This window comes from Salmo salar, chromosome ssa18, assembly GCF_905237065.1.
Source record: "Salmo salar chromosome ssa18, Ssal_v3.1, whole genome shotgun sequence".
NCBI classification, from domain to species: Eukaryota; Metazoa; Chordata; class Actinopteri; order Salmoniformes; family Salmonidae; genus Salmo; species Salmo salar.
This window is the reverse complement of record NC_059459.1, coordinates 63,769,607-63,796,613: the sequence shown is the minus strand read 5'-3', so window position 1 is coordinate 63,796,613 and position 27,007 is coordinate 63,769,607. Positions and strand designations below refer to the sequence as shown.

The following is a 27,007-nucleotide window of genomic DNA, read 5'->3' as shown; positions in this document are numbered from 1 at the left end:
GCATTTCACGTCTTTTACGGTACTGTGCCAAAATTCGTCTGACTCACTGTTGAACCCAGTTTTTACCAGACTAGAAATGAGCGACACCAATCTACTAGGGCCTAATCAGACCACAAGTTAATTACCACCAGACTAGAACAGTCAGTCATCCAGAGAGTGGAATACTCCTAGACCTCACACAAATGGTCACTCACCTCACAAGCACACACACACACACACACACACTACATGACATCCACAAAGAACTCGCTGGGGTTGCCCATTGCTAGGTGGAAGGACTGGCGCGAGGCGGTCAGCTCAGGGGGCACAGAGCCCAGGTCACGGGTTGGGGGGGGCCCCGGGTGGTCCTCCAGGGACAGCGGAGGGGCCCAAGCCTGGGTGCATGGGGACCGAGGGATGGTGCTGGTGGAGGTGTCCCATGTTTGGGTGTCCCATGTGTGGATGTTGGGGCACCATCATCACCATCATAGGGTTGTAGGGCATGGGCATCCCGGGGGGGGTAGGGCGACATGTGGGGGGGCATGCGGTGATGATGCGAGCGCTGGGATGTGTGGCTGTGTTCGCTGGGCGTGGCCGAGCTGTGGCCACGCCTCAGGCTGCTGCGGACAGAGTATTCCGATTCGCTGCCGCTGCCCGAGCCCTCCCCTTCCCCTCCAGAGGGGGACTTCTCTCCTCCTCCTCCCCCCACCGTGCTGCCAGGACCTCCCTTAATTCCCCGCCGCCTCTCGCCACCCTCACTCTTTGTAGATCCACTGCTCCGACTCCCTAGGGGGACAAAAACAGGTCGGAACTGGTTAGAACGGGTCAGGAGAGAATAGAACAAGTTCAAACAGCTTAAAACTCTCAATGCAGTCACAATTTGGAAATTAGCCACCAAATGTGACACCCTCCCCGACCCTCTTTTCCTACCTCCCCTCTGTCTCTCTTTCTCTTTACCGCCCCTCGCTCTGTCGATCCCTCCCTTCCCTTTGGGCTTACCTTCGCTGTGCTGGCTGGCTGTGCCCGTGCTGCCTGGGGCGAAGCTGTAGCTGGACAGCTCGTGGTAGGGTGGGGGTTGACTGGAGTAGGGGTGAGGGTGGGGGTACTGGAAGGAGGGGAAGGAGTGTAGCAGGGGCCAGGGCGTGACCCCCGGGAGGGGAAGGGGGGCCAGGGTGTCTTGGTCAGAGGCCCCACTGGAGCCGTCGTTGTCGTTCAGGGACAGGTTGGCCATGTCTTGGGGGGAAAGAGGGAAGGAGGGAGGAAGAAGAGAGTAGAGAGGGAGGGGAGAAAAGGAGAGAGGTCAAGTTAAACTGGTTATAGAACTCGTTTGGCCAAAGGGTTTGAATAAGCTGTAATTGTAGGTACATCTACTGAGGAGATACTGTACACTCTTCACCGAATGTTCTTGGACAGTGAAGCTAACATTTTTAATTTGGCTCTATACTCCAGCATTTCGGATTTGAAATCAAAATGTTTCATATGAAGCCACCTTTTATTTTGAGAGGATTTTCGTACACATCTTTTACCGTTTAGAAATTAAAGCACTTTAAGTATCTGGTCCCCCCGTTTGAAGAACTCATAAGTGTTTGGACAAATTCACTTGTAGTGTATTAAAGTAGTCAAACAGTATTTGGTCCCATATTCTTAGCACGCAATGACTACATCAAGCTTGTGACTAAAAACGTTGGATGCATTTGCAGTTTGTTTTGGTTGCATTTTGCCCTATAGTTACTGAATGGTGACTGGAGTCATTTTGTTTCGAAGTGAGTAGATTAATAGATTCTCGACTTGAGGGGGACGGGACGACTAGATATATAAAATGCTTTTACTTCTAAAACCGTAAAACTGGTATGAAAACACCCTCAAATAAAGTGACATTCTGTACTCTCTCTCATAATGTTACATTTTAGCTGCACTGCCCAAATACATACAGATGGGAGTGTATAAGCGTCAACCTTTCCACAAATACCTTTTTTTCCAATAAAAATCAAAGGAATTAAAACTGTTAAGGTTTTTCCCTGTACAAACGCCCCCCCCCATAAGTACTCACAGTTCTCGCAGTCGCTGAAGTCTCCGAAGATGTAGTAACACTGCTCTGAGAAGGTGATCTTGTTGACCGTGTGGCGGATGAAGCCGGCCTTCAGCAGGTTACTGGCGTACTTCCGGGCCTCGCGGCGGTCCTGGAAGCCCTCGATGTGGTGGTAAAGCCACTCCACCACGTCAGAACCTGGACACACACACAGGGATGAAAAAAAGGAGAAAAACAGGAGGTGTGTTCCATCAGTTCGACCCCCCCATCCACAGCGTCACTATTGGCCCTCAGTGTTCACACTCTCTCTCACCCAGGAAGGCGTTGGGGATGGTGATCTTGAGCCACATCCTGTCTCTGACCTCCAGGCCAGACTCCGGGGACGCCATGGCCTTAGCCACCGACGCCATGTCAGAGTGGAGGGACAGGTTAAAGTCATCAAAACCTGGAGAGACAGAAGAAGGGGTAAGAGAAAGAAAAGGAGGGAGAGAGAGAGAGAGACGAGGAGAGAGAAATAAAGACATGGAGATGTAAAAAAAAGAAAGGGTGGGGGTTGTAGGGAGGGAGAGAGAGAGGTAGGGGGATAGAGGAGGAGAGAGAAAGGAAGGGATGAAAACAGAGGGAGGTAGACAGCCATCATTGACCACATAAAACAATGAAGACCAGAAGAGAAAGACAGATGTGGCCGGTGCTTCCTGTGCATTGGCCGAGTTTAAAACGCCTGGCACACGAAAAAGGGATGGATAGACCACAATAAAAAAAAAGATGGCAGAGAGGGAGGAGGGCAGAGACAAAAGAAACAGAAGACAAACAGATGAAGTAAGAGACAGCAGACGGGGGCCAAGGAGAAAGAGTGAATGGAGGAGTTGAACGGAGCGTGAGAGTAGGCAAAGTTGAAAAGAGAGAATTCTAAAATAGAGAGACTGAAAGAGAGATAGAAAGAGAAAAAGAAGGGTACTGACGTTCAGTCTCAGTGACGGAGGAGGAAGAGGTGATGGTGCTGAGAGCGGAGCTGGCGGTGTAGGGGGGGGTAGGCCCCTGTCAGGGCCACCGAGTGGTTCACCCACACTGCTGGGTCTATTGGCCGGATCGGCTCATCTACAGAAGGGGGGGGGGGGGCAAAATGTCTAATTTATTCATTTGAAACATAATTTATTGACATTTCAGTGGATAATGTATTGATGGCGCCACTATATAAATCTGTCTTCCATCTATCTCCACGGTAGAGACGAGGCGTCCAGCTTACTACTCACTGCGAGGGAGTGTGAAGTAGCCCTGAGGTGACGGGTCCCAGCACTTGGCCACTGTCAGGATGATGGGTCTGAGAGAGAGAGAGACAGGTCATCACCACCATCATCATCATCGTCAACTGACCAGACATTTCACACTGAGAACAACTGGTTGGGAATGTCAATGAGAACGTATTCATGTCAGCCACTGACCCTGGTTTGTGTACGATCTCCCTCAGCACACGGACAGCGTCATCGTTGCTCATGTTCTCAAAGTTGATGTCGTTCACCTTGATGAGAAAGGCAGAGTCATTAAACATTAATGGTTCAATCTTAAGTCAGGAACAAATGGCACCAGCAGCATCATGGCCATCTAGTGTGATCCTGTAGTGCCCTGGGTGACCCCGCACCTGTAGCAGCATGTCCCCGGGTTCGATGCGTCCGTCTGCTGCCACCGCCCCTCCCTTCATGATGGAGCCGATGTAGATGCCCCCGTCGCCCCTCTCGTTGCTCTGCCCCACGATGCTGATACCCAGGAAGTTGTACTTCTCTACAGGGGGGGAGACAAAGAGATTGGGAGATTAGGCTTTGTCCAAAAAGACACCCTTATTCCTTAAATGGTGGATTTCTATAGCCTGGTCGCTGAACTCGCGTTTCACTTCACGTCACAGAATGTGAGCTATTGCAAGACCAGGCTGATTTCACCAGGCTAGGATTTCTCGGCCATTTCAAGAAAGAGTTTTTTTTACAAAACGGATGGGGCAGAGTACTGGTTAGGTAGACGTTAGGTTCGAGGTATAAAATAACGTGAAGAAGCATGACAGTCAAAGAGAAGGTCAGAGAAACAGATGGAAGAGGTAAAAACAACAGAGAGACATTAGAAGGGAACAGTGATGTTACTGACCCATGTTGAGTGTGACGGTAATGATGTTCAGAGACATGGTGGAGTCTGTCACACTGCTGAACGACGACGCCTGAGACAAGACATGGGATAAACACAGTAAAACTACAATATATTCCAACGCAGAATGGGCCATTTCTGACTTGCAATGTTTTAAGTAAAAAAAAAAAAAAAGTATATGTGCAATACCCTTTCTAGCCTCGGGGGGCGCTGTTTCCTGCGTCTGCGGTGGCGTTTGAGCAGCCTGGATGCCGTGCTCTGCTCCGTGGAGCCGCTGAATCGGCTGATGGTGTCGTCCTCCTCGGAGTCACAGAAGCTGGTGGTGTCCAGCTCGCTGCTCATCACAGTGGTAGCGCTCTCATAGCCCGCTAGGTGGCGCTCCATGCCGCTCTGGCCGTTCATCCTCGGCCCTGAGGCACCGCAGAGAGAGAGACACAGAGTGAGGAGAGAGGGCGAGAGAAAGAGAGGCTTTACTATAGCTCTCATGCTTAGTAATGTTGTCAATGTCAATTGTTTTTACCACTAGAACAAGAGTTGTGTTCAGCAGGCCCGAAATGGGAGAAAACATTTTGAAAACGGGAAGCTTGACATTGGCCAATTGGAAACGCTCATTGTCATTGTCCATTTTTTCCTACGTGTGCCCTACTGAACACAACCCAGTGCTGTTTCATCCTGTGCAGAGTGCTCACCACGCTGATCCATGGCCTCCCTGTGTCTGGGTCGTTCTCTCCGAAAAGACACCACGGACTCTGTTTCCGACTGGTCATCCAGGTTCTCCACACTGTCTGCTGCATTGGGACTGAATAGGGAGAGGAGAGGGTAAAAGTAGGGAAAACATAGAAATACTTTGTCCATTCTACTCATTCTAATTCTACGGGTGAACGAGAGATGGTATTGTATGTCGGCTCTGTTACATACATTACCTAATAAACCACAAATAGCAGCACACATAACCTCTAATCAAATAGGCTACAAGCCAGATCAAATTAGGACCGGAGGACAGATAGCTAGCATACAATGGTGTACACCCACTCTGCCCAGGGTGGGAGAAAATGCGCTTTGGTGATGAAGTCACTTCCTTACGTTATTAAAACAGATTTGACCAAGACAAATATGATTCTTTATGTTCTGAATCGTTCAGTGGGGGGTCTTTCTAACATAACAATATCCAAAAAGTCGGATTTCATAACCTAATACATCCGATATTACGCACCGAGCTCTGTTGACAGAAGCGCCGCTTTCTCACAGTGACTTTTGAGGACTTTACATTTTGTGGTGGTCGTCTGCAAAGTTGTTTCAGCAGGTGGCAAAAAGCTAAATTAACACAAGCTGAATTAAATGTATAATGCTTTGTAGATAAAAACGCTCAGCGCTCCGTTGACATTTCACTGACGAGATTTCTCACAAAAACAAGCGCACCTCATTCATTTGAAAAGCGTATACCGAAATATGAAAACACTACATGTCATGTCTCAAAATCGATATCCAGCTTACCTCGATAATGTTTTATGTCCTCCAGATTCGAAAAGAAAAATGAGTTCAAAAGTTGAGACTGTCAGTTCTCACACAGCATCCAGCCTAGCTAACGCTATGCTATTTTCCAGATTTTTTTCTCTGGCCGTTGAATTATTCCCCTTAAACATTCTACATGGGTTAAAACTCCAATAGATTTTGAACGGATTATGATAGACATGAGTTTTGACCATTGGTTTCCTTAGAGGTGCATCTATACAATTAACATATTATTTTACCAATTGGTTAAAAAAATGCATTTCTGATTGGACACCCTACAATGTGTATGATTAGGAAACAATGGATCAAGCCTAGTAGACTGGTACTGTATATCACAACAGGGTTCAAACAGTATTTGAAATTTACATTTTCAATAACAGTGCTAGATGGGCGTGTTTGTACTTTTAGGGCCATTCCATTGGTCCCATTGTGCCAGGCATACTGAATCTAGTGTAGCTAATGATTTTAAACATGATTTGAACCCAGGTTTGCTGTGTACTATGATATTCTAGACAGGTGCTTAAGAGTCAATGGGCAGCACAGGCTATGATCATGTTGAAATGGGCAGTTGTATTTAACAGTAGGTAACATGATGGCTGGAGTTGAATACACTAGATACAGTGTAAGGGATGCAGCACAGTGAGACTAGGACACTGTGATTAATGTGATTGTGGAAGAGGGTGTCTGTGTGTAAGTACTGGAATGATGGGGGTCTGGAGTCACCGATGCCCCCGGTCCTCTCGACAGGTGGGGGTGGGAGGGGAGGAGGAGGGGGTGAGGGCAGGGGCCGTACTTCTGCTGGGGGCGGAGGAAGGACTGGTGATACCAGCTCTGCTGCTGCTGGGGTGTCTGATGATACCAACTGAGGAGGAGAGGAGAATAGTGGAGAGATTGATAGAGGGACAAGGAATTGAAAGTGGATGATAGTGAGGATGGAGGAGGGAAAAAAAGGAGGATGAGGGCGAAAGAGGAGGAATTAAGTAAGAAGCAGAGGAGAGCATACGAGACGGAGGAAATAGGTTGAAGAGGGGGAGAGAAAATAAATATGGGGTTAAAAGAAAGGGATAGGGAGGGAGAAAAAAAATATGGGGCTAAGAGATGTCAATTGCTTTGACAAACACATCTTTACTCCATTCAGAGGAAAATCTCAGGGGCCAACAGACACTAACCCGGCACTTAGCCTGTCTCCCTCCATTATATACCCAGAGTGCTTGAGAGAACGAAAACAGACAGACACACAAACATCACAGTTACACACACTCCTCCATGGATGGTTGCAAGGTAAAAGGAAACACCCATGCAATTTGGCCACTGGTGTTCTATTACCTAATCTCTACAGACCTAGCATACACCTACACACACGCCTAGGGGGGTGCTAACAAACATACCAACTACCTTAACTATCACCACAGATTCTGGTTTTCTATACATTTCTGTTGTATGAAAAGGAGGGACTTGAACAAACTACATGCATTCAAATGTTCTGTCTTGAACTTAACCTTGAGAACCGGTTTGTGGTTTTGATTTAATATCCCTGCCCCAAGTGACAGAGAACAATTTGCCCCCCTTCCTTTAAAAACTTTCCTCCCTCTCCTCTAATGGCTGTTTGACTATAGAGCACTCGTCCCTCTGGGATCATCCCTCCACCATCCTATCATGTATCCATCCTTATGGTCTCCTCTATTTGGCCAACCCCTTTCAATCCCTCTCCCTTCTTTCTTGTCCTCCTCCTCCTCCTTATGCACTTAGCAGATGCATTCCTCCCAAACCCCCCTACCCTGGACAAGTCCCAATGTTTTGTCTGGAGGACTCAAAGTAATAACCTTCTTTAGGGTAGGGTAATCATAAGCGGGGAAATTTGAGGATGTAAGAAATCCTTTGTTTCTTCAGTGTTACGATCACAGATAGTGGGTTCTTGTAACGGTTCTACTAGTAAAAGCAAGGCCATAGCTACAGAGGTCATTAAAGAAAAGTCGGCCATGTTGGCACCAAGAGTTCCATGACAATAACATTCTAATTCGCATTCTTAGAAGATAATGTAATGGTTTGGAACTTTTGACGCCAACACGGTGCCCGTTTAAGCTCTCAATCCCAGAATGAGTTTGCCAGAGTTTGTAGGCTACATCTCTGGCTCTGCTTCAGGTTCAAAGCTCAATTACGTATAATATATTTGAGCTGCTAGGACCATTTCAGCCATATTGCTTCGACTTGGGAACGGGACTTTTACAACTCAGTCCTGGAAAAATAGTTTCAAGCGATTCAGGAATTCCCCCCTCTGGCTCCCCTTCTCCTGCTGGTCTTTTACAGGTCCAAGACAATGGTGTACAGTCTACCTCTCCCAACTCTGTTCTTACCCAGGACACCACACGTCCGTTGAAGCAGGGGAGCTTAGCACTTTCATCCGAGATCTCTTCCTTCACCACCCTGAAGACAGACAGAAGAAAAAGAACAGATGCGGTTGTGATTAGGCCAAGAGTAACAAACAGAGACAAATACACACTGTAAACTCATACACAGGAGACAGACGCAAAGAACAACAAGAGGACACTGCTGCGTTATTGCTTGTTTTCCAATGACTCACCATCATTACCCAAACCACAATGGAGATAAACACACACACACACCAAACTCCCTACAACTAAACAAACTCATGAACAAGCCATTGTTTCTCAAGACTTCTATAACTTCAGACCCTTCTTTCCCTCCACATCCACCTCTTCACTCTTAGTGGACAGGTAGCATCTGCTGTATAATTTCTATCCGTCTACCATGTTATTACCGCAGTACTTAGGACCTGGGCTGGACACGAGGACTGTGTCGAGGAGACACTTAACTGACTGCCCAGACTAGGATCAGGTCCATCGTGAACTACTGGGCACCCCATCTATGAGTAGCTCGCCAAACAATTCTGAAAGTAGCCTACATGCAATTTCCACCGCAAACTGTCAAACAAATCTCAGAAGTATCAGACACACGCAAGATCCCAGCAACATCTCACCCCTGGTTAGCCACTATTGGCAAAAAAAAAAGCTAAATCTAACAATATCTGCCAATTAATTTCCCCCGCCTGTCTGTGTGGTGCACAGGTTTGTCTATCACTCAGTCTGTAGCCAGTTGATGCGATAGGCCTAGCCATCTTGTGGGTTGACAGAAATACTTTCCCCAAAGCCTTCTCAATGAAATGTTAACTGCAAAGCAGGCTTACCTGGCAGAAGTATATCATAAGTATATTATTCGTATCTATTATTTGTTATTTGCAAACTTTGACATGAAATGAGCATTAGTCAGTACAGAACCATCGCTAGAAGGGCACATTCCTCACCTGCTAGATGTGCAATTAAAAAGGGCCAGATGTGCAATTAAAGGGGAATTACACGCAAAATCTACATTTGTTCGTTTTTTTTTATTTTTTTTAAAGTGTCTTCAGATATAAGCATTGACATGGACTCAGAACATCCAATTTCCTTGTTTCTCTATGAACTATTGTAATTTTGCAAGTGAAACCAAAAAAAAATCTAAAAACAGGAAAAATGAAACACATTTTGGAAAATATCAAACAGAATTGGGGGGGGGGGCTGATTTTATAGGGACCTCTAGAGTTTATTAACCATTATTTTACCAGGTACAGTATATTGAAAACAGTGCACTAAGGACCCGGGGAAGAGTTGCAGGGGAGAGAAGAAAAGGTGCGTACTTGAAAGCTATAAATAAAAATTGTAGCTTGCGACGTTTATTTTTTTTTAAAGCAGCTCTCATGATCAAAAAGGTTGGAGACCCCTGCAATAGCCTATGTAAATCTACTATCCCCATCACCTATTCTATTGGTCAGCTTGTCGAGAAAGAAATAGCTATTCCAAAACAGACTCTGGGACAATCAATTTTAGATTTTTAGTCTTTGAACGAAAACAGGATTTCCCGGTCGGAATATTATCGCTTTTTTACGAGAAAAATCGCATAAAAATAGATTTTAAACAGCGGTTGACATGTTTCGAAGTACGGTAATGGAATATTTTGAAATTTTTTGTCACGAAACACGCCGGGCGCGTCACCCTTCGGATAGTGTCTTGAACGCACGAACAAAACAGAGGATATTTGAACATAACTATGGATTATTTTGAACCAAACCAACATTTGTTATTGAAGTAGAAGTCCTGGGAGTGCATTCTGACAAAGAACAGCAAAGGTAATCCAATTTTTCTTATAGTTAATCTGAGTTTGGTGAGTGCCAAACTTGGTGGGTGTCAAAATAGCTAGCCCGTGATGGCGAGCCATCTACTCAGAATATTGCAAAATGTGCTTTAAAATAGCGATTGCATAAAGGAGTTCTGTATCTAAAATTCTAAAATAATTATGTTTTTGTGAACGTTTATCGTGAGTAATTTAGTAAATTCACCGGAAGTTTGCGGTGGGTATGCTAGTTCTGAACGTCACATGCTAATGTAAAAAGCTGGTTTTTGATATAAATATGAACTTGATTGAACAAAACATGCATGTAATGTATAACATAATGTCCTAGGAGTGTCATCTGATGAAGATCATCAAAGGTTAGTGCTGCATTTAGCTGTGGTTTGGGTTTATGTGACATAATATGCTAGCTTGAAAAATGGGTGTCTGATTATTTCTGGCTGGGTACTCTGCTGACATAATCTAATGTTTTGCTTTCGTTTATAAGCCTTTCTGAAATCGGACAGTGTGGTTAGATTAACGAGAGTCTTGTCTTTAAAATGGTGTAAAATAGTCATATGTTTGAGAAATTGAAGTAATAGCATTTCTAAGGTATTTGAATATCGCGCCATGGGATTCCACTGGCTGTTGAGTAGGTGGGACGATTTCATCCCACATACCCTAGAGAGGTTAAGCGTGCCTTGAACTTAAAATAAAATTGAGTGTCACCGTCACACCACCTCCTCCATGCATCACGGTGGGAACCACATGTGGAGATCATCTGTTTACCTACTCGGCGTCTCACAAAGACACGGCGGTTGGAACCAAATCTCTCAAATTTGGACTCATCAGACCAAAGGACAGATTTCTACCGGTCTAAATGTCCATTTCTCGTGTTTCTTGGCCCAAGCAAATCTATTCTTCCTATTGGTTTGCTTTAGTAGTGGTTTCTTTGAAGCAATTTGACCATGAAGGCCTGATTCACTCAGTCTCCTCTGAACAGTTGATGTTGAGATATGTCTGTTAATTGAACTCTGTGAAGCACTTATTTGGCTGTAATTTGTGAGGCTGGTAACTTGAATGAACTTATCCTCTGCACCAGAGGTAACTCCAGATTTTCCTTTCCTGTGTCGGTCCTCATGAGAGCCAGTTTTATCATAGCGCTTGATGGTTTTTGCGACTGCACTACAAAAAACTTTCAAACTGACCATGTCTTAAAGCAATGATGGACTGTCATTTCTCTTTGCTTATTTGAGCTGCTCTTGCCATAATGTGGACTTAGCCCTATTTGGTAAAAGACCATCTCTGTATACCCCCCCTACCTCGTCACAACACAACTGATTGGTTCAAACGCATTAAGGAGGAAAGAAATTCCACAAATTAACAAGACACACCTGTAAATTGAAATGCATTCCAGTTGACTACCTCATGAAGATGGTTGAGAGAATGCCAAGCATGTGCAAAGCTGCCAAGGCAAAGGGTGGCTACTTTGAAGAATCTCAATTATAAAATACATTTTGATTTGATTAACAACTTTTTGGTTACGACATGATTCCATGTGTTATTTCATAGTTTTGATGTCTTCTATTTAATCTAAAATGTAGAAAACAATAAATCAAGCGAAACCCTTGAATGAGGTGGTGTCCAAACTTTTGACTGGTACTGTACATAACGACTATACTGTACACACTCGCCAATTTAATTCCACAAAATTATGCAAATTAACCTATAGACCGATTAGCATGACCAGCCAAATGTATTTCCATCAATGTATACGCTAAAAAGCATTATTTCGCAAATGGGATTTTTTTTTTTTTCCCCTTTCCCGGACAATTAGTCTGCACCAATTTTCTTTACTGGCTTTCCTATTTTCTATGGTCAAAAGCCGGCTATTACCAGCTAACGGAAACCCTGAGACAGGTTGTGTGCGCGTATGGATGTCGGTGTTTGCAACATTGTGTGTGTAGTACGGTCTGCTAGGCCCACTCTGGGGTGTTGTAAGCAGCGGTTGTGGCCAGATTGTTGTGGGTGAGTGGTAGCACCGGGCCAGATTGTTGTGGGTGAGTGGTAGCACAGGGCCAGATTGTTGTGGGTGAGTGGTAGCACAGGGCCAGATTGTTGTGGGTGAGTGGTAGCACAGGGCCAGATTGTTGTGGGTGAGTGGTAGCACAGGGCCAGATTGTTGTGGGTGAGTGGTAGCACAGGGCCAGATTGTTGTGGGTGAGTGGTAGCACAGGGCCAGATTGTTGTGGGTGAGTTAGCACAGGGCCAGATTGTTGTGGGCACTGGGGAGGCATTGTCACCATGAGGAGGCTGGCCTTGTGTGAGCGAACTTGGTTTAGTCTCTCTCACATACACAAATCTCTTATTTCTTTACCTCCTCTTGGTACCCCTCTCTTTCTTGCTTTCCCTCCTACCTTCTTTTTCTTACCCTGCTCTCTCTCTCTCACCGTCTCTGAATAATTTTGGTTGCTCGCTCCTCTTCTTTCTCGCTCTGTGAGGACTAGGGTTGCACATGTCGGCGGAATATTCAGAGGTAGAAACTTTCTGTGGGAATTAACGGGAATATATGCAAATTGATATTAATACCATTTAAATGTAGATGTTTTTTACATTGGATATATTTACAATATCATATGGAGACAGAAACAAACCTTTTACCTTATCATAAGTAGACAATTGCAAATTATTAAATCCTTCCAATAGAAATAAAAAACAATTTAGTTACGAATTTAACTTTAATTAAATGAGTTGACTCTTCACATGGGATGATTTCACTGAACAACAAAAGGGAATATTGAATGATTTTTTATTAAAACATTTATTTCACCTTTATTTAACCAGGTAGGCTAGCTCAGAACAAGTTCTCATTTACAACTGTGACCTGGCCAAGAAAAAGCAAAGCAGTGCGACACAAACAGAGTTACACATGGGATAAACAAAACATACAGTCAATAACACAATAGAAAAAAAGTCTATATACAGTGTGTGCAAATGAGGTAAGATAAGGGAGATAAGGCAATAAATAGGCCATAGTGGCGAAATAATTACAATTTAGCAATTAAACACTGGAGTGATAGAGACTAGAGTGATAGATGTGCAGAAGATGAATGTGCAAGTAGAGATACTGGGGTGCAAAGGAGCAAAAATTGTAAATAACAGTATGGGGATGAGGTGGGCTATTTACAGATGGGCTATGTACAGGTGCAGTAATCTGTGAGCTGCTCTGACAGCTGGTGCTTAAAGTTAGTGAGCGAGATATGGGTCTCCAGCTTCAGTGATTTTTGCAATTCATTACAGTCATTGGCAGCAGAGAACTGGAAGGCGGCCAAAGGAGGAATTGGCTTTGGGGGTGACCAGTGAAATATACCTGCTGGAGCGCGTGCTACGGGTGGGTGCTGCTATGGTGACCAGTGAGCTGAGATAAGGTGGGGCTTTACTTAGAAAATACTTAGATGACATAGAGCCAGTGGGTTTCGCGACATATGAAGCGAGGGCCAGCCAACGAGAGCATACAAGTCGCAGTGGTGGGTAGTATATGGGGCTTTGGTGACAAACCGGATGGCACTGTGATAGACTGCATCCAATTTGATGAGTAGTGTTGGAGGCTATTTTGTAAATGACATTGCCGAAGTCAAGGATCGGTTGGATAGTCAGTTTTAGGAGGGTATGTTTGGCAGCATGAGTGAAGAATGCTTTGTTGCGAAATAGAAAGTCAATTCTAGATTTACATTTTGGATTGGAGATGCTTAATGGGAGTCTGGAATGAGAGTTTACAGTCTAACCAGACACCTAGGTATTTGTATATGTCCACATATTCTAAGTCAGAACCGTCCAGAGTAGTGATACTGGACGGGCGGGCAGGTGCTGGTAGCGATCGGTTGAAGAGCATGCATTTAGTTTTACTTGCATTTAAGAGCAGTTGGAGGCCCTGGAAGGAGAGTTGCATGGCATTGAAGCTTGTCTGGAGGTTAGTTAACACAGTGTCCAAAGAAGGGCCAGAAGTATACAGAATGGTGTCGTCTGCGTAGAGGTGGATTAGAGAATCCCCAGCAGCAAGAGCAACATCATTGATGTATAGAGAGAAAAGAGTCGTATACAGAGAAAAGAGTCGGCCCGAGAATTGAACTCAGTGGCACCCCCATAGAGACTGCCAGAGGTCCGGACAACAGAACAGAGATCCGGACAACAGGACAATGATGCCCAATGATCCATCGCATCTCCCAAAAACGTATTCAACATACATCTGTAAAATGATAGTCTAGAAACTAAAGCTTTGGTTGTCTTCCTCTCAGGCTTCCATCTTCTCCCTGTCCAACACTTGAACATCAGACTCGGACTCATCTTCACTGTCACTTTACAACCTTGTTGAGGATGGCTCATTGTCAGGCTCAAAAAGCATTTTTCAACCCTTGCATTGGTCAGCCTGTTGCGTGCTTTGGTGTGCGTGTTCCCAAACAAGGACCAGTTGCGCTCTGAGGCGGCTGATGTTGGTGGGATTTGGAGGATGATGGAGGCAACAGGGGAAAGAGCCTCAGATCCACAAAGTCCCTTCCACCAGGTGGCTGATGAGATATGTTGGCACGACTGCCATATATGCATCTCCATCCCAAAGCCCTTGCTTGGAAGTGTACGTCGCCAGACTGCCAAGAACCTTGCCCTCATCCAGGCCAAGGTGGCGAGACGCAGTAGTGATGACACCATAGGCCTTGTTGATCTCTGCACCAGACCGGATGCTCTTGCCAGCATACTTGGGGTCCAACATGTACGCTGCGGCGTGTATGGGCTTCAGGCAGAAGTCTTCACGCTGTTGATGTATTTCAGAACTGCAGTTTCCTCTGCTTGGCGCAACCGTGAAGTGGGCAGGGCAGTAGGGATTTCTTCTCTTACATCTGCAAGCAGAGTCTGAACATCAGACAGGATGGCATGGTCTCAAATCTGTGCAATGGCTACTGCTATAGGTTTCAGGAGTTTCAGGCTGCTTACCAATCTCTCCCAAAATACATCATCCACGAGGATCCTCTTGATGGGGTTGTCCATATCAGCAGACTGTGATATGGCCATTTCTTGGAGAGAGTCCGTCCCCTCCAGGAGACTGTCAAACATGACACCACCCCAACGGGTGTTGCTGGGCAGCTTCAATGTGGTGCTCTTATTCTTCTCACTTTGCTTGGTGAGGTAGATTGCTGCTATAACTTGATGACCCTTCACATACCTAACCATTTCCTTGGCTCTCTTGTAGAGTGTATCCATTGTTTTCGGTGCCATGATGTCCTTGAGGAGCAGATTCAATGCATGAGCAGCACAGCTAATGGGTGTGATGTGAGGGTAGGACTCCACTTTAGACCAAGCAGCCTTCATGTTCGCAACATTGTCGGTCTCCAGGGCTAATACCTTCTGTGGTCCGAGGTCATTGATAGCTGCCTACAGCTCATCTGCAATGTAGAGACCGGTGTGTATGTTGTCCCTTGTGTCTGTGCTCTTGTAGAATACTGGTTGAGGGGTGGAGATGTAGTTAATTATTACTTGCCCGTGTAACATTTGACCACCCATCAGAGATGATCGCAATACAGTCTGCTTTCTTTATGATTTGTTTGACCTTCACTTGAACTCTGTTGAACTCTGCATCCAGCAAATGAGTAGATAAAGCATGTCTGGTTGGAGGGGTGTATGCTGGGCGAAGAACATTCAGAAATCTCTTCCAATACACATTGCCTGTGAGCATCAGAGGTGAACCAGGTGCATACACAGCTCGAGCAAGACATTCATCAGCATTTCTCTGACTACGTTCCTCCAACTTCTGACCCCAGGAGGACCATGAGCTGCTGCTATCGATAAGGTGTCTGATTCATCATTTTCACCTCAAATAGAAGTAGAGGGACTTTCGTCAGAGGTTGCTTGTTGTGAGCGCTGAGGGAACTTTATGTACTTGGCCAGATGATTCTGCATCTTTGTTGCATTATTCACACATGATTTGGCACAGTATTGGAAAATGTACACAGCTTTTCCTTCTACATTAGCTGCAGTGAAATGTCTCCACACATCAGATAGTGCCCGTGGCATTTTCCTGTAAAGATTAGGAAAAAATGAGTTAAAAAACCCAAATACAATTCCAGGTACAGATAAATAGTTAAACAGATTAAATAACTCCTTTGTAAGATAAATGTTTTAAAATGAAACATGTATGGAAACAGGTGAATTAACACTCAGTTAGTAGGCTCAAGCAAGCTAAAACCCACAGTTTTTGCTACCAACTAGCAGAAATTGTTAGAAATTATTTTAAACACTTTGCTGTAGCCAACTATTTACTAGTTTTAAAAAATCATGCATGTCATAAAATATATTCACCCCACCCAGTATTGTAATCAAAACTTACCAGAAAGCATGTAGTCCTTAGCTCAGACAGTGTAGTAGTGTGGGCTCAAGAGCATCTCATTAGTGTGCAAGATCTTGAGAATCAGCTGTACATGTGATGGAAGAATGCATTGTGCATGCAGAGGGTTGCAATTCCATTGAATTGGGGATAGTTTAACCAAAATATGCCACAAGACCTAGAATTGCCTTATGTGTATCCCACAAAAAAGGTTAACTGTTATAAGCTAACTTTTTTGATGAATTTAAACAAAATTCCCCAAATTCCCGGGCTTAAATTCCCATGGAAAATTTCCGGAAATTCACTGGAAAGTTTCCAACCCTTTGTAACCCTAGTGAGGACGGACTCAAATTGCATCCAGAAAGGGACAGACAGATGCAACATTCTACACAACAGAGTAACTGTCCACATTCCTCACCATTACAAACAAACAAATTACCTCCCCTCAAGCTATTTCACCAATGCACAAAAAAAAGCCTCAAAACACAAACATCTCGAATATTCCCTCATAACCATTACTCCTTGGCCGCACATCCCAAACAAACAAACTTTTTACTCCCGTCTATTAGTCTCTCACACATCACACCCAAAACAACCATCTACTTCCCCCACCCCTCCTGTCCATCTCTCGCGCCTCTGTTCATGTTGACTCTGCCGCAGCCAGACCCCCAGCAAATGTCCTCTCTCCAACCCTAGGTTGTCCTGGTCTGCTCCACTCCATGCTGCTGGCTCTGGCCTGACTGACACACAGCCTGTCTGACAGCTGGCTCGCACTCCCGGAAATGAAAACACACAAGGAACAGGCAAAATACACCCTGATGCTTTAGTTACTTTGCTGAGGCCACAGGCTGAAGTAACAGACCCTGAGAAAAGTAGCTCGGTTTTGATTGGGTAGCTGACTTCTGAGCAGAGTTTAAACGTAGCCTCCTTGTAACTGACTTTGGAGGTTCGTTTCAAAATGTTGCGGTAGAAGTATGGTCAGACAACTCAGTAGACGCAGGAGCACTTCATTGTTTTAGCGACTGTTTTTATAATATAAGTTGGTGTTTTGTGGTGTTCTTTGTTTGTGTGAGTAAGTTTACATTTCAGAGTAGCTTACAAAATGCAAGCGGTTTTACTGCAATTAATGTGTTTAACAGAAGCCCTAGGTCTCATCAGGCAAACTCCACCACAAACATGCATTCCATTCAACCTAGGGTAGGGCACAACTGACAAACAGCCAAAGAAAGATTAATTGACAGTGACAGCTCTTTCAGTCTGGAGGATTTAAATGGGAGAAAGTAAGGAGAGGAATAAAGTATGTCTAAAGTAGAGGTCGACCGATTAATTAGGGCCGATTTCATAACAATCGGTAATCTGCATTTTTTTGGGGGCGCCGATTATGGCCGATTACATTGCAAACCACGAGGAGACTGCGTGGCAGGCTGACCACCTGTTACGCGAGTGCAGCAAGGGGCCAAGATAAGTTGCTACATAGCATAAAACTTAGAAAAAAACGATCAATCTTAACATAATCACTAGTTGACTACACATGGTTGATGATATTACTAGTTTAACTAGCTTGTCCTGCGTTGCATATAATCAATGTGGTGCCTGTTAATTTATCATCAAATCACAGCTTACTTCGCCAAACGGATGATGATTTAACGAAAGTGCATTCGCGAAAAAAAGTACAATCGTTGCACCAATGAACCTAACCATCAATGCCTTTCTTAAAATCGAAACACAGAAGTATATATTTTTAAACCTGCATATTTAGTTAAAAGAAATTCATGTTAGCAGGCAATATTAACTAGGGAAATTGTGTCACTTCTCTTGCGTTCATTGCACGCAGAGTCAGGGTATATGCAGCAGTTTGGGCCACCTGGCTCGTTGTGAACTGTGTGAAGTCCATTTATTCCTAACAAAGACCGTAATTCATTTGCCAGAATTTTACATAATTATGACATAACATTGAAAGTTGTACAATGTAACAGCAATATTTAGACTTAGGGTTGCCACCCGTTCGATAAAATACGGAACGGTTCCATATTTTACTGAAAGAATAAACATTTTCGAAATGATAGTTTCCGGATTTGACCATATTAATGACCTAAGGCTCGTATTTCTGTGTGTTATTATATTATAATTTGATAGAGCAGTCTGACTGAGCGGTGGTAGGCAGCAGCAGGCTCGTAAGCATTCATTCAAACAGCACTTTCCTGCATTTGCCAGCAGCTCTTCACAATGCTTGAAGCACAGCGCTGTTTGACTTCAAGCCTATCAACTCCTGAGATTAGGCTGGCAATAAAGTAACTATAAAAACATCCAATAGTCAAAAGGTATATGAAATACAGATGGTATAGAGAGAAATAATCCCTATAATAACTACAACCTAAAACTTAACTGGGAATATTGAAGAGTCATGTTGAAAAGGAACCACCAGCTTTCATATGTTCTCATGTTCTGAGCAAGGAACTTACACTTTTTTTTTTTTCACATGGCACATATTGCACTTTTACTTTCTTCTCCAACACCGTTTTTGCATTATTTAAACCAAATCGAACACGTTTCATTATTTATTTGAGACTAAATTGTTTTATTTATGTATCATATTAAGTTAAAATAAAAGTGTTCATTCAGTATTGTTGTACCGTAAATTCCAGGCTAATAGGCCGCTACTTTTTTCCCAGGCTTTGAATCTCGCGGCTTAAACAATGACGCGGCTAATATATGGATTTTTCCCGCTTTCAATTTTTTTTCTCTACAAAAACACACATTCTATGACGTGCTCAGTTTTTTGGCAGCATGAAGCTTTCATTAGACCAATGAAATTGCCGAACGGGTTAAGGTCAGGTTAAGGTCAAACAACTTTGTTGTTTACTGTTTAGATTAAATAGAGCGCTCTCAAACTTCCCATCATTCTGATTACGGTAGTCATTTTGTCACCCTCATCATGGCAAAGACACGGAGAAATGCATATGATGCAGCTTTCAAGTTGAAGGCGATTGATCTGGCTGTTGGAAAAGGAAATAGAGCTGCTGCACGGGAGCTTGGTCTTAATTAGTCGATGATAAGATGTTGGAAACAGCAGCGTGAGGAATTGACTCAGTGCAAAAAGACAACTAAAGCTTACTGCTAATTTTTTATTTTTTGTTACAAGCCGTGTTTCGTTAAAGCCTATTTATTTTTGTTACAAGCCGTGTTTCGTTAAAGCCTGTGTAAAGTTCATTTGTTTCAATGTACAGGTAGGCTACTGCGGCTTATAGACATGTGCGGCTTATTTATGTTCAAATTAATACTTTTTTTTTAAATTCAGTGGGTGCACTTGCTTATATTCAAGTGCGCTTAATAGTCCGGAAATTGTCAAAAATAAATCGGCACCGGCTTTTTTTGGTCCTCCAATAATCGGTATCGGCGTTGAAAAATCATAAAAATCGGTCGACCTCTAGTCTAAAAGGTTGCCAGCCGGCCAAGGTAGGATATTCAGGGAGACAAAAACTTGGTCCAGTTTCCAAAAATAAGAGATGCTTAGGATTTAACAAGATGGGAGGGAGAGAGAGAGCGAGAGATGGGGATAAGTGATGAGAACAGCCAGGGCGAGTTTTTTCTTTTGGTGTCCATTCATTGTGAAGGTAGTATTCATGGCGGAAGTTATGCTTTGACCCATATGCTCCAAGGCCCTATTCCCACTACGAGATATGAAGAAGAGTGAGGGGCGGGGTGGGGATAGAGAATTCTACTTTTCAATCCACATTACATTCTTACCTTATCTTTCGTTGTGGCTAACAACATTCTTGGTCTACAGCTCAAATTGATCGTAAATATCACAGTAGATAGCCACTAGCACAAAATATTCAACAATGACAAACATTTTCTTCTAAAACACATTACAATACTGAATAATGCAACCAAACCATATTACACTCTTGAATAATTCAACAATTCACAACTTGTGAATCACAAGCTTGTATTTGCAGAAAATTAAAGGGTTTATTTTCTCATCTGTAGTCTACATTCATTACGTTTTATCTTCAAGAGAAAAGCACAGTTGCTATAACAGCATGTCTTCATCAAGTAATATTGGCCTATCAAAAATGAACGATTAACCTGCTCATACATATATAAAAAATACAGTAGGCCTACCTTACAACTAACCAGGCTTCATGCATAATCCTTACATGTGGTAAAATTTAACTACCATGATGATTTGTTTTATATGGGAAGCACATAAACACCCAAAAATGAAATACATCATGATTTTTCAAAGTGCACAATTAGTCCTCCTCAGTCTGATCAACTGTAGCCTACGGATAACAGCTGCAGGTAGCCTAGAGAAGCCTTTCTGCATTTTTTTTTTACAGTGATCCCATCTGGGCCAGGGGAAACACAACATGTTTTTAAAGCCTCAGCTATGTATTTACAGCGCCGTCGGGAAGTATTCAGAGCCCTTAACTTTCTCCACATTTTGTTACATTATAACTTTATTCCAAAATGTATTTTTTTTAAATCCCCTCAATCGTCACACAATAACCCATGCATGACAAAGCAAAAACATGTTTAGACATTTTTCTAAATGTATTAAGTAAAAAAAAAATCTGAAATATCTTATCATGGAATAGCCTTTATTTCTCAGAACAAGAATAGACTGAAGAGCTTCAGAAGAAAGTTAATTGTTTCTGGCCATTTTGAGCCTGCAAACGAACCCACAAATGCTGATGCTCCAGATACTCAACTAGTCTAAAGAAGGACAGTTTTATTGCTTCTTTAAATCAGAACAGTTTTCAGCTGTGCTAACACAATTGCAAAAGGGGTTTTCTAATGATCAATTAGCCTTTTAAAATGATAAACTTGGATTAGCTAACACAACGTGCCATTGGAACACAGGAGTGGTGGTTGCTGATAATGGGACTCTGTACGCCTATGTAGATATTCCATAAAATTTCAGCCGTTTCCAGCTACAATAGTCATTTACAACATTAACAATGTCTACACTGTATTTCTGATACATTTTATGTTATTTTAATGGACAAAAAAAAAGTGTTTTTCTTTCAAAAACAAGGACATTTCTAAGTGACCACAAACTTTTGAACGGTAGTGTAAGTATTCAGACCCTTTGCTATGACACTCAAATTTGAGCTCAGCCACATCCTGTTTCCATTGATCATCCCTGAGATGTTTCTACAACTTGATTGGAGTCCACCTGTGGTACATTCAATTGACTGGACATGATTTGGAAAAGACACACACCTGTCTATATAAGGTTGCACAGTTGACAGTGCATGCCAGAGCAAAAACCAAGCCATGAGGTCAAAGGACTTGTCCGTAGAGCTCAGAGACAGGATTGTATCGAGGCACAGATCTGGGGAAGGGTACCAAAGAAAATATGCAGCATTGAAGGTCCAAGAACACAGTGGCCTCCATCATTCTTAAGTTTGGAACCACCAAGACTCTTCCTGGAGCTGGCTGCTTGACCAAACTGAGCAATCAGGGTAGTAGGGCCTTGGTCTGGGAGGTGACCAAGAACCCGATGGTCACTCAGAGAGCTCCAGAGTTATTCTGTGGAGATGGGAGAACCTTCAAGGACAACCATCGCTGCAGCACTCCACCAATCAGGCCTTTATGGCAGACTGGCCAGACGGAAGACACTCCTCAGTAAAAGGCACAACAGCCTGCTTGGAGATGGCCTTCCAATGTTTTTGGTGGCTCAGTGGAGCCGGCAGCTTCAGGATGCAACAGGCTGGTAGTGCAATTTCAAGTAAAAACTCAATAAAACATGTCTCAAATATTAGGAAATATTTCAGCTGTTTCAAAAACGTTGTTCTGCTATTACCATTTATACTGTAGGAGTGTTGGCTCAACACTGCCCTGATTCAAGGATGGCAACTGTCGGGCAAGTGTAGTGCACTACCTCCGGAGGTAGCGGTCGAGATGTAGGCTACGCAAGTTTACATTTTGAGTAATATGTGCAGCCGATGGTATTTTTACGAAAAGTGTAGTGCAGGCAGTGTGCACTCAATGGTGCATTCGACTGCACGTATCACCCTCTGAAGAGCCTTGCAGTCCGCGGCAATGGAGATGCCGTACCTTGTTGTGATGCAGCCCAACAGTATGCTCTCGATGGTACTCGGGGACAGGACGAATTTCCAGGGGTTGAAGAGTCGCTGTTGCACCTTCTTCACTACGGTGTCCGTGTGGTTTGACCATTTCAGCTTCTCAGAGAGGTGTACGTCAAGGAATTTGAAGTTATTGACCATCTCCTATTGATGAGGATGGGGGCGTGTACGGCCTGGTTCCTCCTGAAGTCCACAACCAGCTCCTTTGTTTTGCCAACGTTGAGGGAGAGGTTGTTTACCTGGCAGTACACCGTCAGAGTGCCTACCTCCTCCCTGTAGGCTGTTGCATAGTTATTTAGGCCTACTACGGTCATGTCGTCGGCAAATTTGTTGGAGTTGGAACTGTATATGGCCACGCAGTCGTGTGTATACAGGGAATACAGGAGGGGAATGAGGACGCACCCATGCGGGGCACCCCGTGTTGAGAATCAGTGTCAACGAGGTCATGTTGCCTACCTTCACCACTTGGGGTGGACTATCAGGAAGTCCAGGACCCAGTTGTATAGGGAGGAGTTCAGACCCAGGGCTGTGAGCTTTGTAATGAGCTTATTGGGCACTATGGTATTGAAGGCCGAGCTGTAGTCGATGAGCAGCATTCTTACAGATGCATGATCCACTAATGCTAGCGATCCTCAGGAACAACTAACAAAGATGTGACAGGGGAAAGAAAGGTCAACCGAATGCAATGATGCAAAAATACATGTATGTGGGTATTACCGACGATGGCTCTCGATAGTGGCAAATGTTTAAAATGATACAAATTGTAAAATAAACGGAGAAAAGCCTGGGCATATAATCAAAAATATTCTAAAGCGCATACGACAATTCGGCAGCTTCAGCCCTAAGAATCTAATCTTATTTGTCACATGCGCCGAATACAACAGGTATAGACCTTACCGTGAAATGCTTACCTACAAGCCCTTAATCAACAATGCAGTTAAGAAAATATTGCGTAATTAAAATATATATATATTTTAAAGTAACAATAATGAAGCTATATACAGGGGGTACCGGTACCGAGTCAATGTGCGGGGGTACTGGTTAGTCGAGGTCATTTGTACATGTAGGGTAAAGTGACTATGCATACACTGCATTCTGAAAGAATTCAGACCCCTTGACTTTTCACACGTTGTTATGTTACAGCCTTATTCTAAAAATCGCTGAAGTTGTTTTTTTCCCCCTCAATCTACACACAATACCACATAATGACAAAGCAAAAAGAGCATTTTAGAAATGTTGGCAAATTTATATAAAAAATATCAAAATAAACTGAAGTCTTCTTGGGTATGACTCTACATGCTTGGCACACCTGTATTTGGGGAGTTTCTCAGATTCTTCTCTGCAGATCCTCTCAAACTCAGTCAGGTTGGATGGGGAGCGTCGTTGCACAGCAATTTTCAGGTCTCTCCAGAGTAGAGGTCGACAGATTATGATTTTTCAACGCCGATACCGATTATTGGAGGACCAAAAAAAAGCCGATACCGATTTTATATATCTAAAAAATAATGACAATTACAACAATACTGAATGAACACTTTTATTTTTACTGAATATAATACATAAATAAAATACATTTAGTCTCAAATAAATAATGAAACATGTTCGATTTGGTTTAAATAATGCAAAAACAGTGTTGGAGAAGAAAGTAAAAGTGAAATATGTGCCATGTAAAAAGCTAATGTTTAAGTTCCTTGCTCAGAACATATGAAAGCTGGTGGTTCAATATTCCCAGTTCTTCAATATTCCCAGTTAACCTCTCTAGGACCGGCGGGACGAATTCGTCCCACCTACGCAACAGCCAGTTGAATCCCGTGGCGCGATATTCAAATACCTTAGAAATGCTATTACTTCAATTTCTCAAACATATGACTATTTCACAGCATTTTAAAGACAAGACTCTCGTTAATCTAACCACACTGTCCGATTTCAAAAAGGCTTTACAACAAAAGCAAAACATTAGATTATGTCAGCAGAGTACCCAGCCAGAAATAATCAGACACCCATTTTTCAAGCTAGCATATAATGTCACAAAAACCCAGAAGACAGCTAAATGCAGCACTAACCTTTGATGATCTTCATCAGATGACACACCTAGGACATTATGTTATACAATACATGCATGTTTTGTTCAATCAAGCTCATATTTATATCAAAAAACAGCTTTTTACATTAGCATGTGACGTTCAGAACTAGCATACTTCTGGGGAATTTACTAACAATTTACTCACGATAAACGTTCACAAAAAACATTACAATTATTTTAAGAATTATAGATACAGAACTCCTTTGTGCAATCGAGGTGTCCGATTTTAAAATAGCTTTACGGTGAAAGCACATTTTGCAATATTCTCAGTAGATAGCCCAGCCATCACGGCTAGCCATTTAGACACCGACCAAGTTTAGCCCTGACCAAAGTCAGATTTACTATTACAAAAGTTTCATTACCTTTGTTGTCTTCATCAGAATGCACTCCCAGGACTGCTACTTCAATAACAAATGTTGGTTTGGTCCAAAATAATCCATCGTTATATCCAAATAGCGGCGTTTTGTTTGTGCGTTCCAGACACTATCCGAAATGGTAAATCAGGGTTACGAGCATGGCGCAATTCGTGACAAAAAACTTCTAAATATTCCATTACCGTACTTCGAAGCATGTCAACCGCTGTTTAAAATCCATTTTTATGCAATTTTTCTCGTAAAAAAGCGATAATATTCCGACCGGGAATCTGCGTTTAGGTAAACAGAGGAAAGAAAACAAAGCATTCTGTCGACGTGGGCACGCGCCTGAGTCTCACAGTACTGTAACCAGCCACTACCCAAACGCGCTACTTTTTTTCAGCCAGAGCCTGCAAAGCCACGATTCAGCTTTTTGCCGCCTTCTGAGAGCTCATGGGAGCCGTAGGAAGTGTCACGTAACAGCAGAGATCCTCTGTAATGGATAGAGATGGCAAAGAAGGCCAAGAAATGGTCAGACAGGGTACTTCCTGTACAGAATCTTCTCAGGTTTTGGCCTGCCAAATGAGTTCGGTTATACTCACAGACACCATTCAAACAGTTTTACAAACTTTGGAGTGTTTTCTATCCAAAGCTAATAATTATATGCATATTCTAGTTTCTGGGCAGGAGTAATAATCAGATTAAATCGGGTACGTTTTTTATCCGGCTGTGAAAATACTGCCCCCTATCCATAACAGGTTAACTAGCTCTTACCAACAGCGCTTACCAATTTATAAATTACAGCGCATGGAGAATGCTGCTATTTTTTAAGCGGAAAAAAGCACACACTTTTCCCACTTGGAAGTGACAGGTTTGCTGATCTTATGGTTTCCTCAAGCGTAAAATTGGTGGAATTATAAGGAAATTAAGTCAAGGTCAGAATATGTCATCTGTAAACACATCTTTAGTCGAGCGACACCTCAAACAAAGTAGGTGAATAGCATGTTATTCTCATACTTAAGTTCAAAGTCACAATACATAGAGAAAAGCGCATTAAAATGGAATTACGTTCCATTTACAGTCGCTTAACTTGGGTTGGAATAGGGGCCCAAGAGCAGAGCAGGCAGGGGCTTAGGGGTGGAATATACACTGCAGTGTGTAATGTAGCTTAGTTTTATTACACCATCCCAGCAGCTATCTTAGAAATGTAACTCTGTTCTGTGTTTTTGAGCATGCACTTTGTAGCCTATAGCACACATCGATATATAGCCTAATAAGCAACGCAAACACTGAGAAATATTGCCATTACAAATGACATGACCCGCCCCTGGACTATAATTTAAAAATAAATACTAAACCCTCCCCTTGAGTGAAAAAGCATGACCCTCCTCCATTTTCCTCCAGGTACCAAGTATGAAAATTTATATCAATCTCTAAGTGTGAGGGCGCTCTTAGCTATGAGAAAGGGAAGGGTGTGATGTATGGTGAGGGGCCTAATTGAATGGTTCACATTCTGCGCGCAGTCAGTCACCCCCCACATCCCCTCCCTATTCGATAGGCGAAATACACTCACAAACGTTCGTAACGCTAAGGCACATTTGGAGACATTCAGTGGATCCTATGGCGCTTATAGAACTCATTCTGGGTTGGTTGGTTTTCTCCTTTATCATAATTTGCCTGAAACCCACAACCCGACACTCGCACAATCATGAATCACTAGCTCTCACTCACCCAAAGTCCTGGTCCATAGACTTGAAGAAGAATTTGTAGTTGGGCTTGTTCAAGACCTGTTTAAAATCCAACAAAGTGATATCTTCGGCAGGAATCGGAATCTTCACCAAATACGGCGTCTCCTCCTCGTCGATGTGGTATATTATTTTGGTTTCCGCCATTTCTCTAAACCCTTTTTCCAGCTGTCCCACAAAAACTATGGAAGAGAAAGCTAACAGGCTAACGGGAAAAGGGGGTGAGGTGAAATGCTCTTACAACGCTAGCCAGTAAATGTGCACGGGCCAGAACTAACAAAAAAGTTAAAAATTATACTTATACCACATGCATATCCCCTTAGTGTCTATCTCCCAAAGATACAATATATCATTCTCCTACGGCCAAAGGGTTAAAAACCAAGCACACCCTACCTTCACACTATCGGCCACCCACAACTTTTCCCCCAACGAAAACATACGAAGGGAAGGGGGACTCTAAAAACGTTTCTCTCGACTGTTGCAAGTCAACGCGGCGTATGACGTCGTGGATGCTCCCTTTACGTTTTTGCTCAACGTGCCCTCG

The 27,007-nt window shown here is 43.2% G+C and overlaps 1 protein-coding gene across 1 annotated transcript; it reads right to left on the bottom strand.

Moving 5' to 3' along the window:
* Positions 1–26: 26 nt before the first annotated feature.
* Positions 27–26,909, bottom strand: LOC106577635 (segment polarity protein dishevelled homolog DVL-2). The gene is given in 16 exon segments (XM_045701391.1): positions 27–499; positions 501–765; positions 979–1,212; positions 2,030–2,206; positions 2,322–2,453; positions 2,971–3,037; positions 3,039–3,106; positions 3,262–3,329; positions 3,451–3,527; positions 3,648–3,787; positions 4,142–4,211; positions 4,328–4,548; positions 4,828–4,937; positions 6,349–6,512; positions 8,005–8,074; positions 26,450–26,909. Coding segments are annotated over 16 exon segments (2,205 nt in total). The 5' UTR covers positions 26,611–26,909; the 3' UTR covers positions 27–318.
* Positions 26,910–27,007: the final 98 nt, after the last annotated feature.